This window comes from Stegodyphus dumicola, chromosome 7, assembly GCF_044657685.1.
Source record: "Stegodyphus dumicola isolate Sdum_Otavi_A_Nest chromosome 7, ASM4465768v1".
In the NCBI taxonomy this organism is placed as follows: domain Eukaryota; kingdom Metazoa; phylum Arthropoda; class Arachnida; order Araneae; family Eresidae; genus Stegodyphus; species Stegodyphus dumicola.
The window spans coordinates 33,976,308-33,988,762 of NC_140774.1; the positions used below are offsets into that span (position 1 = coordinate 33,976,308).

General features: G+C 31.5%; 1 protein-coding gene across 1 annotated transcript; it reads left to right on the top strand.

Moving 5' to 3' along the window:
* Nucleotides 1-7,704: 7,704 nt before the first annotated feature.
* Nucleotides 7,705-11,128, top strand: LOC146996150 (uncharacterized). The gene is made up of 4 exons (XM_085819760.1): nt 7,705-7,908; nt 8,221-8,377; nt 10,457-10,626; nt 10,919-11,128. The coding sequence occupies exons 1-4, from the start codon at nt 7,860-7,862 to the stop codon at nt 10,939-10,941; spliced, it is 399 nt and encodes a 132-aa protein (XP_085675886.1). The 5' UTR covers nt 7,705-7,859; the 3' UTR covers nt 10,942-11,128.
* Nucleotides 11,129-12,455: the final 1,327 nt, after the last annotated feature.

A 12,455-nucleotide genomic window follows, 5' to 3' on the forward strand; every position in this document is an offset into this window, starting at 1 on the left:
GCCTCTTGGGCGCTTTGCTGCAATTTCTATAGTAGGATCATAATTTATCAGATCACGGATATGTTCATATTGAGAAAGTTCCATTTTAGCATAGAAATTGTGGCTCGTGGTGAGAATTTGATAAGCTATGGGTTTTATGTTTAGTTCTTTATGTATCTGCAGGTTACGTACGAACCATGGGGAGTCAACAATTTGTCTGAGTATTTTGTTCTGAAAGACCTGTAGTTTGTGTCTATAAGTCTTGTACACAGTGGCCCAGATAGGCACTGCATAAAGTAGGGTGTGTCTTATTAAGCTGGTATAGATCTTCTTCTTGAGACTGATATTTAATTTAGCATTTCTTCTTATTAAAGGGTAAAGAGACATTTTAGCAGCGGTGGCTTTGCGCAAGGCATACTCCGTGTGTTCTTTGAATAACAGCTGTGAGTCGAAGACCAATCCTATATACTTGGTACTTGAAACAATTGCTAGGGCTTGATCATTAATTTTTATATTTATATTGACAGGAGTGAACTTCCGATGACGTCTGAAAAGGAGAATTTGGCTCTTTGACGGATTTACTTTTAATTTCCATGAATCATAATAGTGTGCTATGATATTTACTGCGCTTTCAAGTTTATCTACAGCGAGCTGAGGTTTTAGCGACTTGGTTAAAATTGCTGTGTCGTCGGCATATTTCACTACTTTTGCATTCAAAGGAACCGGCATATCATTCGTTCACACGAACTGAGAGGTTTTCCTCCTTTTATAAGATTTTAAAATCGCGCTCGAGAATTTTCTAGTACTTTCTCGAAATCAAAAAGAGATATTTATTAAATGTTAAATGCACGCGCTCTTGTATTTTCAATTTTCCAGCTTAGCTTTCTTTTAATATTCGGCACGCGCTGCACTGCGCGGGAAATAAAACCATTTAATTTATAATTCAACTAACATTAGCTATTTAAATACCAAATCCATAATAATATTTTCTTTTCCAGGTTTGAATATTTTTACTTTTGTAAATATCGTCTGCGCGTGTGGTTAATTTCAGATAATTTCCTTTTCCAGTCTAAATATCTGTACTTTTCTAAATATCGTCTGCTTATTAATTGCATTTTTCTCTCTTTTGTTTTTGGCAACTATTGCAATATTACGTTTACTTTTGATGTGCTTGTTATAGTACTTTTGTATGTGATGTTTTATTCGACCGGACATAAAGGAGAAGGCATACATCACAAGAGAAAGCACAGATTTTATGGTGGTTCATAGAAACGAAATCCATAATGCAAACACAGAGAAACTGCAGAATTTACCAAAAAGATCCTCCATCCAAAAGCAGCATCTTGCGACGGAAAAAGAATTTTCTAGAAACTGGAAGTATCGCAGATATGAAACGTTCCGGACGTCCCTGCACAAGGGATTTTGATGTTGAGCATGTCAGAGAGACATTTTTACACAATCCTAGAAGATCTGTGATGGTGTGGTGTATTTAATTATGGCAAAGCACACGAGGGCTATCTGCCTAAAGGGAGGGATGCCTTTCGTGGAGGACTTTCTAAGGGAAACTGGCTCGTATACACGTTACACATGGGGAAAACCACGAAAACGCCCATGCAGCCAGCCCGTTCGCGGGATTCGAACCTCAGACCGAACTACCAGTGTTCAGCGTCTTTACCGCTCGGCCGCTGGTGGGTCTAGAAGATCTGTGAGATCAGCGGCAAGAGAATTAGATATGCCAATTTCGACGGTGTACAAGGTTATTAAGGAAAAATTAAGACTGCATGCATACAAAGTTCAAATTGTTTAAGTTTCGGAACCGGATGATAGGCCTAGGAGGATGGCCTTTGCAACAGATATGCTAAAGAGGATAGAAGATGATAATGAATTTCTGAAGCGCATAATGTTCTCCGACGAAGCATCCTTTCATCTTTCTGGCATTGTTAATCGCCATAATGTGCGCATTTGGGGATCTGAAATCCCCTATGAATACCGTGAGGCACAAAGGGATTCCCCAAAGGTTAATGTGTGATGTGGACTGATGCACGACCAAGTCATTGGGCCTTTCTTTTTTACAAAAAAGACGGTCTCATCAGTCGTATACTTAAACATGTTGGAAAACTTCGTATTTCCACAACTAGAAGAGCTTCAGCCACATGTCTTTTTGCAACAAGATGGTGCTGGCCACCCAGATCACCTGATATAACGTTGCTAGACTTTTTCCTTTGGGGATTTGTAAAGGACAACGTTTACAGGAGGAGAGTGTCGAACATTGATAACCTAAAAGTCAGAATTACAACCGCAATAGCCTCTGTGGATGCCGACATGCTTGCCGGTACCTGGCGTGAAACTGAATATCGACTTGATATTCTTCGTGCGACGAAGGGGGCACACGTGAAGTTCATTGACAAGGGTCATGAAACTTTTTGAGTCTATCTAACAGTTTATGTTATTAATTTTAATCTATCTTTATTATTTTATGAGTTATTAAACATCAAAATGGGTCCGCGACTTTATAAACATCCTGTATTTTGGCCTAGTGTAAAAGAAATATAGTGCTAGGAAAGACGAAAATGGAATCCTGTGGTTTAGGAAAAAAATATATAATTACTACTTACGTTATCTATGTGAAAACTTTGGGTTATATATTACGATTGCTTATGATTGGAAAAAAAAAGTTAGACGTGATACATATGAATATGTATGATGTTCATTTATTGCTTAAAGCAAACTTCAAAAGCGTTTCGTGCAGAATTTTGTTATTTTTAACATAAAATTCAAATTTATTGAATAATAAAATTCGCTGCTAAACGACGATCTAAAAGTTATTCTATAACCAATTGCATAATACTGGCATTAGAAATGTCTTTCGTTACAATAACAGTGTAACTAAGTATGAAAATTATCAGTTCCCTGTGTTATAAATTATATTAGTTAAATATATTATTGAAGTAAAATACAGAAAAAAAAATGCTGAAGAATATGTATAGAGTTAAATTTCTCTATTTGTTGCGTTCATTTATATTACAGTCTACGAATGCATTTCAATTTGCGAATTCAGATTTCTTCATCTACTACCCGCAAGTGGTGGAGTTTCAGTTTGCACGCACAAGTTGTATATGTTTTGTTAAGCTTTAATAAAATGGGTTATTTTAAACCTTCTTAAAATTCTGTTATACTTTCACAGACGGAGCGATAGCTCGCTGAGTAGGGTTAAAGAATTCAAGTTGAATTACGCAAGACAGACTTTACAACACTTTGAATGATGTAAATATGTATTGCTTGAAAATATTTTGTAATGCTTGTAAGTTTTGAAGAGCACGATTTACTTTCTATTGTCAATTAGGACATATCCTCATTGCGGAGTGTATTAAATGCTGACTTATTGCTCCCATAAACTTTAAAGTCATTATGCATTTTATTCGATGCACGAATTTCTCAGAAATATTCCTTGCGACAATATTGATTTTAATATTGTCAAACGTATCCTTAAATGTCCGTATGTTCCTTTGTGTTCGTGTCAATGTATTCTGCTGCATTCAATTCCATTTTGGGAAATAATAAGCAATATTATAACAACTTTCCGGGATTAAACTGATTTCAATTAGCTTAGTTCAATTAAACAACTAAGCTAAACTAAACTCGGCGCCAAAAACAGCCCTAGACAAACATGGCCGGCAGTGCCCTGATATCTGCTTTCTAGACAGTGGGCCCCGAGGCACTTGTGCATATTGCCTGGACAAGTGGTCAGCCTGTCGCAGGACTTAGTTCATTTGGCCCACTTAAACTAGTGTTACGTATATTTTGTGGGTGAGTTATCACCACTAGAATGACTGAAATCTTAAAGCAAACCAACACAAATGTAGCTTGACTTTAAAGTTATTCTATCTTCTCCCTCATGAAGGTTAAACTGATGCGGTAAACGGTAATTCTAATTTTGATTTTACCGAAAAATATTTCAGTATACGAAGACTTTTCTGAAATAAAATTTTTGTCATTTTTTTTATTATTAATTTCTTAAAAATAAAGTTTCGCTATATTTTTAAAATATTTCATGTAATTTTGTTACGAATAGATTATAGATCTTATTATTAAAATCTCATTCAGAAAGTTTACTTTTAATTAATGGATAGAGCCTTATTTCAATGAAAATTATAAGTGTACCAACACTTTTGGAAGCTACTATATGTACTACTGCAAGAAGTGTAAAAAGAAAAAAAGATTTTATATGAACACATTCGGGAAGTACATAAAGTACCTGTTGTGGCTGAAGGTGAAGGAAATTCGAAATGCCCCATTAATGTCTGCAATTTTTCATGTAGAACTTTTGAAGATTTAAGAAATCACATAAAAGATCGACATAGATACACTCTTAACTCCGTTGAAATGACATTTAATACATTTGAACGTAAAATATTAGAAAATTTTCTTTACATTTTCTGCGATAAACATTTTTAATTTGAATACCCCCAAAATGAGTACAAATTACTATTTTTGCAAATTCATTTATCAAGCTGAAGAATAAAATACATCTGTTTTTGTAAATATAATTGATAGCTGAATAATTTCCTTAGCGTCTTGTTTTTTTCTGATACATCTGTTTTTGTAAATATAACTGATAACACAATAATTTCATTAGCGCCTTGATTTTAACCTAATAAATCACCATTATTCTTCAGCAAAAATATTTCAAAGTAATATTTCTCTTCTTCCTTTCAATTACTTGAAGTATGAAGTAAGCATTTTGTAAATAATAAAAACATATACAGTACTGCTATACAATTAAAATTATTTTATGCATGTAATTCAATGTTTCATTAAAAAAAAAAAAAAAAATTATTCTTATATTACACAAACGGATTTCTTATGTATGACTAAGATATCAAAAATTGTTAAAATCTTCATTAAAGAACTGGCAACCTTCAATCGTAAATTTAGCATCATAATGATAGACGCATATTTTATTATATGTCAATGAGGCTTAAAATTTATTATATGTTATTTTAAAACTACTTAAATGCAATAAAGAAATTTAATCAATGTCTTAAAATTTTAATGAGATGTACACATTGTATTAATTATCAGAAAATATGTATTTTTTTTTTTTTTTTACTTTAGACATAGGCCAGATACGTTCATGTTATGGAAAATGTCTGATGATATAGTAGTAAGTGTCAAATAGAAAGAAAAATATGCCAATGTATAACTTAAAATTAGGCAACTTTTATTTCAGTGTAGATTTTAAATAAAACTGTAAGTTTTTAGAGCAATGGGACACAGGTCCCTCTTCTTCAAGAGGAAAAAATTATGCTAAAGGGACCAGTATCTATTTAAAATCAGTGTCAAAATAAGGTTGTTGTATATAAAATAATCTCTAAATCTTTTATAAATTAAAATATACTGAGAAGGATCTTAAGTTTTACTAACGTTTATTTTATTTTAAATCTTTACTATCACTTCTTATTTTCTACTTCCGGCCAGAATTAAAAGCTTTAACTTGTTTATGCAAATTTGTCTTGCGAACGCCAAGTACTTAAGTTGTGGCTTTTTGCCAAGCAAGAGAGAGGAAGGAGTGATCAGGAGCAGGCCGCTTGCCATAGCAGTTTTGTTGCCTTCAAGGCCAGAGGTTTAATCCTCTTGATAATTTTAAAAGTATTGTAGTGTTAGCAGTTCTCTGTACTACATACGGCTTTCAGTTAATATACGGCCAATCTTCAAGTAGGCACTTGTTTATTAATCCAAAGTTAGTTTAGTTAGAGTTTAGTTAATATTTTTATATTCTTACGTTCAGACCACAAGTGGTTGGTCTCTGTATTCCGAAGTCCGGAAATCATTGTAAAGAGAGAAAAATAAAAGGGTTTCGTATACACTTCTTGTGTGTATTGTCTACTTCCCACATTTATTGAACATAGCTGTAGTAAGCTCCCTGTTCCGAGTCAGGTCATTTAATGTTCCCAAAGCAAGTAAGGAAGAACACAGAACCTGATAAGATGAATAAAAACAGTATATAAAATAAAATGTTCTTAATCTTGTCACTACTTCATTCTTACTAGTTACACAATTAATTTATTAATTAGTTTTTGATATGCATATTCTATCGCAGTATTTCACTACAAATTTATTAGTATAAAGTTCTCCAGTTGATGTTACATATATAGTACAATTAGCAACATCATTTTACATAATATCAACATATAACGTGTTTATTAGGGTGTATCACAGCAATATGTGCAAAAGAACTAAAAGTTTCAGCATGAAATATACAGTCAAATATTTGACAAATAGAGAACATAGTAACATAATACGAATAACAATAGCACTTGATTATTGCAAAGGAAAATCATAATTCATTATCAAACCAGAGTGTGCTGATATTTCTCTAAGTAAATGATTAAAAATGCTACAAAAATATAGTAAGTGCTTTAAAATTATTAAATTCATATAAGTGTAAATCTCAGTGGTTTTGAAAATGCTACTGTATTTTGTTACTGAGCATTTTTGAATTGCTAGTGATTACAATCACAATTTATGAATAGTGAAAACTTAAACTATTCTAAAAAAATTGATTAATAAATTTCATACATTAAATAAATTGTTGGTCTACAAAAGTATGCAGCCTGGCAGATATATGAAGACCAATAACAGAAATAAAAATAAAATCTTTAAAAATTTTATGAAGTGGCGAAGCATCCGAGAGCTATTTATCTTGTAAACAAGACATTTTCCATAGAATCAGTATGTACTTTAAAAAAAAAATTCAGATACTTTGAAAACATGCTCTGCAATGTAGTTGTTTTGTGATGAAACTGTTGATAGGGCTGCTTTGATAATGCTTTTGATGATTTTCTCCACACAATAAAATTAGAATTTATGTATGCATAGTTCTTGCTTTTATGTATGTAAATAATTACTCCAACCCACTTTTGACCGTGGATACATTCTAACATATACTTTGAGATCTCGTACCCTTATGACTAAACACTCAAGCAGATTTCAGGCATGATAGACTTTTAAGTGCTTCTTTGTCGTGAAATTACCTTATGATCATTTCATTCAGCTACTAAAAATCAAAGGAGAATTAATTATTATTGCTTTATACTTTTAACCACCTGATAACATTACATAATACGGATTAACTTGGAGCAAATCGTGCTGATTATAATCAGATGATTCTTCTCTGAGAATTTAAATTCTACCGCATTTATTTCTTTGCAGATCTTGCTCTAAATGGATTTCACTACATATTTTTACCACTGGTCGTAAATGGTAATGAATAACAAATTGATTTTTATTCTAATCATGGTAAAAGAAAAAAAAAACTTTTTTTTTTTTTTTTTTTTTAATTTTGTGAGCCGGCTGGCTGCATAGGTGTTTTCTTGTTTTTCCTCATGTGTAACGTGTATACGAGCCAGTTACCCTTAGAAAGTTCTCTACGAAGGCTTCCTTCCCAGTGGGCAGATAGCTCTCGAGAGCTTTAAGCTGCGTTCACACTGGCGCGGCAACGCGTTCGCGCGTAAAGCGTTAACCAATCAGAAGCGAGCTCAGAGGCGGCATTCGCCGGATGACGGATGGCCGGATGGATTGATTCAACTTCAACTTTTTGACGCTTGACGCGTGTGTTTCCGTGGCCTTCGAGAAAGGCCACGATGTTTCTCGATTCACGTGATTGCAACAACCAATGATTATGTTTGTTTACTTACCCGCTTACTACTGCAGCTTTGGAAGCCATTTTTACACATTTTAGCACTTTGTACCAACAAAAAAATCAAAAAAAAAAAAAAAAAAAGAGTGTTTCTCTAGCGACGGATGAACTTCTAATAAATGAAATTCAGAAATACCCGTATTTATATAATCTGAACGATAAACGCCACAAAAATTCCCTGATGAGGAGAAATGCGTGGATCAGCATAGCTGAAGCCATTGGATCTACAGGTGAGTGGCATACAATTTTTCTGCATTTTAAACTGATTAAAATTCTTTCTATTTCAACTACTTACGCTAATTCTTGAAATATAACTAATTCAGTTTGACTAAAATTAACTTTTAAATAAACTCATAAAGCATGATTTACTGAATTTGTAAATTAAAAATATCGTAATTTCCTCTCATACTACTGCTTAAGTGAATACTATGTTTTATTTCATTTTTAGTTTATATTCTTTAATCAATTTAAATAACGAAGTATTACGATCTATGACTTTTCTACAGATTAAAGTTTCTCATATTTATGATTTGTTCTTGCAGCTGACAGATGCCAGGAGCGATACAAATCGCTCCGAGATCGCTTCAGGAAAGAAAAACGTTTGCTTAAGCAGACGAGTGGCAGTGGTGCAAAAAGGAAAAGAGAATGGCCACTGTTTCAATCAATGACATTTCTTGAGCCGTTTTTAATTGATAAAGAGTAAGATTTTTAAATTATGTACCTGTTCCACAATATTCTTGCATAGCATTATGATTAACTACATACAATATTATTTTACCTAACAGAACATTTTTTGAGGATTTTAATTTGGAAAGATAATTTTAAGCAATTAATATTTTTTAAATGTATATAGTTTCTTTTGTGTGAGTTTATATGGTTTGAAAATATGTTAGATATGCTTAAGGGAAAAATATACAGATTGAAAATAGGTATTAGTGTCCTATCAAATTAATATCATCACTGAAATTAATATACAAAAACATCTGAATGAAATTTAACATCAAATTTATTCATGTTAAAATGTATATATATTTTCAGAAGTGTTTCTATGAATTTTAAAGCACTTCTTTTTACCTTAAAAATTTGATTACTTTGAACAGGTCAAGTAATCAAATTTTGAACATTTGAACGTCCAAATTTAAGCTTTTTTCTTTTTTGTATAGAAGACCCTTTATCAAATGACAAACATTTAACTGTAATTCTTTAATACGATACTAAGAAGTTTTACTTTGAGAGAAACAAGTGCCTATTTATATCGTGAAAAAATATTATTTGAAAACTTCATCTTTTGATGCTGGGAATAAAATGTAAACATTATACAGTATAAAGTCCGGAATGATATAAAATCTGGACCTCAAAACTCCCCCACCTCATTTGCCTCCCCAACCCCTCCATGCATAATAAAACATGTGAAGAGTCCCGATTCTTAATTTCACTTCTACACTAAATAAAATACATTCTTATTGAAGAAACAATCATTTTAGCATAAATTTGTACTGCGTTTGAGATGCATTGGCACACATCTCAAACAGAAACATTCCATATAGATACATCGCTGATGTGACACCAACCTGGCGAATCATTATTTATGTGTATTATACTTTCCTTTCATCATGCCATGTTTATCCACACATGGCAACTTGAGTAATGACTCATGTAGCAATGCCTAAACAATTTTTTTTTAATGTTAGAAATTGAATAATAAAGGAGTATGTTAACCTTTTATATTGACACTACGCTTGGCGATGATGAGGAAACATTTAACAAAAATTTCTTTGCATATACTAAAAAAAGATTTTGTTGATGAGACTCATAGACCCAAAGTTTAACTTTAGGGTTGCTGAGTTCATTGGAAAAAATGGCAACTTGCCATACAACAGCACTATTCAAGTGAGACTTCTTTAACACATTTTGAAAACAATCTTAAACATCATATGATGACATACATACTTTCTTGGACAATTTTTTATTGAAATGAACTAGGGATGAAAATGAAAAAATTGTAGAGAAAAAGGTAACAGTAAAGAATAATGAAGGTATGTTGTACATAAGTAGAACATAATAATTAAGCTTTGTAAAACTATTTTATTTCTTTAAATTCTTTCATATATTTGTATTATGCTTTATACATATTTTATTTATTTTTATGCAATACAGTGCATAAAAAAATAAATAAGAACTGTATAACATGTAATTCATTTTTTATTTAAAAACACATCATTAAAAACTGAGGTTGTTGTTTGGGGACTGCAATGGATTAATGGTATCTAAATATTTCTTAAAGAATAAAATTTTTTAGGATATGAGTAGATCAGATTAAAAGCTCAGTCGCAGAGCAAAGTAAAAGTTGTCCACTCCATTGTAACACTGTATTATTAAAAGTTTGAAGTATAAATCTTTTGAAAATCAAAGTAAGTTAAGATTTAAAATATAGCCTATCAGAGAATCACTATACAATTTTGCTTGGTTTATTAATACATTTTAGTATACCTCCAGGTATAATCCACTAATTATATTAATTATTGATTGACTCAGATAATGAAAAGGTTTATTCCATTAGCACAGTTTAGCAACATGCATTGTAAGCTGTACTTCCTTACAGGTCCATATGCAATTATTTTTGGTCTTTCGTATATTAAAGCATTTTAATTTTAAACATTTCTTGCTCTGCAACAATTTTTTTCAATAAAACTAATATACTGTTGAATTTGAATAAAATTTATGAGCATAAGGTTGAATTTTGCATAATCTGTAATTATTAATTTGAAATTGTTTCAGTACATGGTCTAATTTGAGCATCCAAAGCAGGAATTCATCATGCTCCAATGAAGCAACATGCTCCAATGAAGCATCATGCTCCACGGATTTTGAGCAGCTGGATGTGCAAGAGTCAGTGGATTTTGAAGATTTTGGACTAGAAACAGCTTCTGAGTCTACCTTACATAAAAGTATGTTAATATGAATTGGAATTCTGGTAGATTAAAAATTGTTATTTTTAAGTTATTTTTATACATCATGTTTAGATGATGAAAATTTTTTTATTTATATATACATGTGCTAATTTACAAAAATATGTTTAAATAATAATAATAAAAAAAATTCTAATCTTCTAAAATGCACATGTATATATTCCAAATACAAAGCAAAATAGTGAAACAAATTTTAAAATATTTTCAGTAAAATATGCACAGTGGAGATTGAGATTACTATTTAATAATGAATTTTTTATTTATTTTTCAGATTCTTCTGGGGAAAAAAAATGATATGATCGACAAAGCCATTGCTTCTGTCCTTAAGACACAAGAGCACAACAACATAGATCATTTAATGTTGTTTATATCGAAAACAGTAAAGTCTTTTCCTCCAGAAAAGCAAAGGAAGGCTTGTAGAGGCCTTGCAAATTTTATTTTTGATTTAATGGATGATGAATAAACCCTAAATACATCCTTTATTATTGTGTTATTAGTCAAGTGTGTTAATAAGTTTAATTTGTCTAACAAGAAATTAAACATTTCATTCAAGACTTGTACACTACTTACATTTCCTAAGCAAAACTAATTCCTTAAATTTCTTAGGAACATGTAATCTTAAATTCAGTTAATACAAAGTTTATTTGGGAAACGTATATTCACATTATATTAATTATATAAATCTTATCACCTATGATTGTAAAAACAACAGTGAATATTTTTTTAATAAGTAATACTAGGAAGGTACATGCACTTGAGTTCACTTTTGTAATTTAGACAATTAGTGTGACGTGAAATGTACATATTATTAAGGGTGACTTTACCATAATCAAATAAACTTATTTAAAAAAATTTTTAACTACAATTTCAAATTTTGTATTTTGTCACTATTTATTTCACTAAATAATGTGAAGTTCTGTTTAGTGCATACACATATTAGGTGATATTTTATCTTTATTAACAAAATAAAACAGTTGAAGTAATTTTAGGACTTTTCTCACATTCGAAAAAAGACATGCATTTTATCCAATTTCCTTTATGAAAACTGAAGATTTCGAAGAACAAAATTCTTACAATATAAGCTTCCTTAAGAACTCTCTTATTTATGATATAAACCATCTCGGATCTTCGCTTTGGTATATGGTCTACGGCCTTTTACCAGTATATGGCTGTCATAATCCCTAAGGAAGCATATTCAAAAAACAAAAAAGCCAGCTATACGCAGGGTTTAATTTAAACAATTAGAAGTACCAGAGCCCTATAGAAGACCTTCAGGAAAGAGAAACAAGAATAAATAAAAGAATAAGATGACTAATAAAATCATTAACAATTTAAAAATTAAATAATTCATTATTAAAAAATTAATAATTAATGATTAAAGTAATTAAAATTTAATAAAATGCAAAGAGATAAATTAGAATTTAATCAGCAATTTTTAATATAATTTTATTATTCAAAAATAAAGTTTCCAAGATCAAATTTCTACTGAAATTATTGTTCAGTTACATAAAAGAAGTGCCGGAGTCTTCTTATTTAGAGCTCCGGTGCGCTTCGGCTAAAATCATGAATTATCCCTAAAACTAAGAAGTACCGGAGCCCGCCTCCGGTGGGCTCCGACGCAATTTAAGCCCTGGCTATACGGATATCTTGATAAAGCAAGAGAAGAACCCATCTTGGTCATGACCAAACATGGCGCATGATGAGTTTTGATTGTAAACCACATGAGAGGCGGTGTTTAAATATGTCAGAACGACGTCACCAGAGCCAACCAATCAAAATTTCCTGCCAAGTTGAAATTTAGTCTCACC

Excerpts from the sequence above, each read along its gene's own strand:
- LOC146996150 (XM_085819760.1), top strand. The coding sequence starts at position 7,860 with ATGAGGAGAAATGCGTGGATCAGCATAGCTGAAGCCATTGGATCTACA. Across the intron at positions 7,909-8,220 it reads TGAAGCCATTGGATCTACAG|CTGACAGATGCCAGGAGCGA; the intron begins GTGAGTGGCATA and ends TTGTTCTTGCAG. Across the intron at positions 8,378-10,456 it reads CCGTTTTTAATTGATAAAGA|TACATGGTCTAATTTGAGCA; the intron begins GTAAGATTTTTA and ends AAATTGTTTCAG.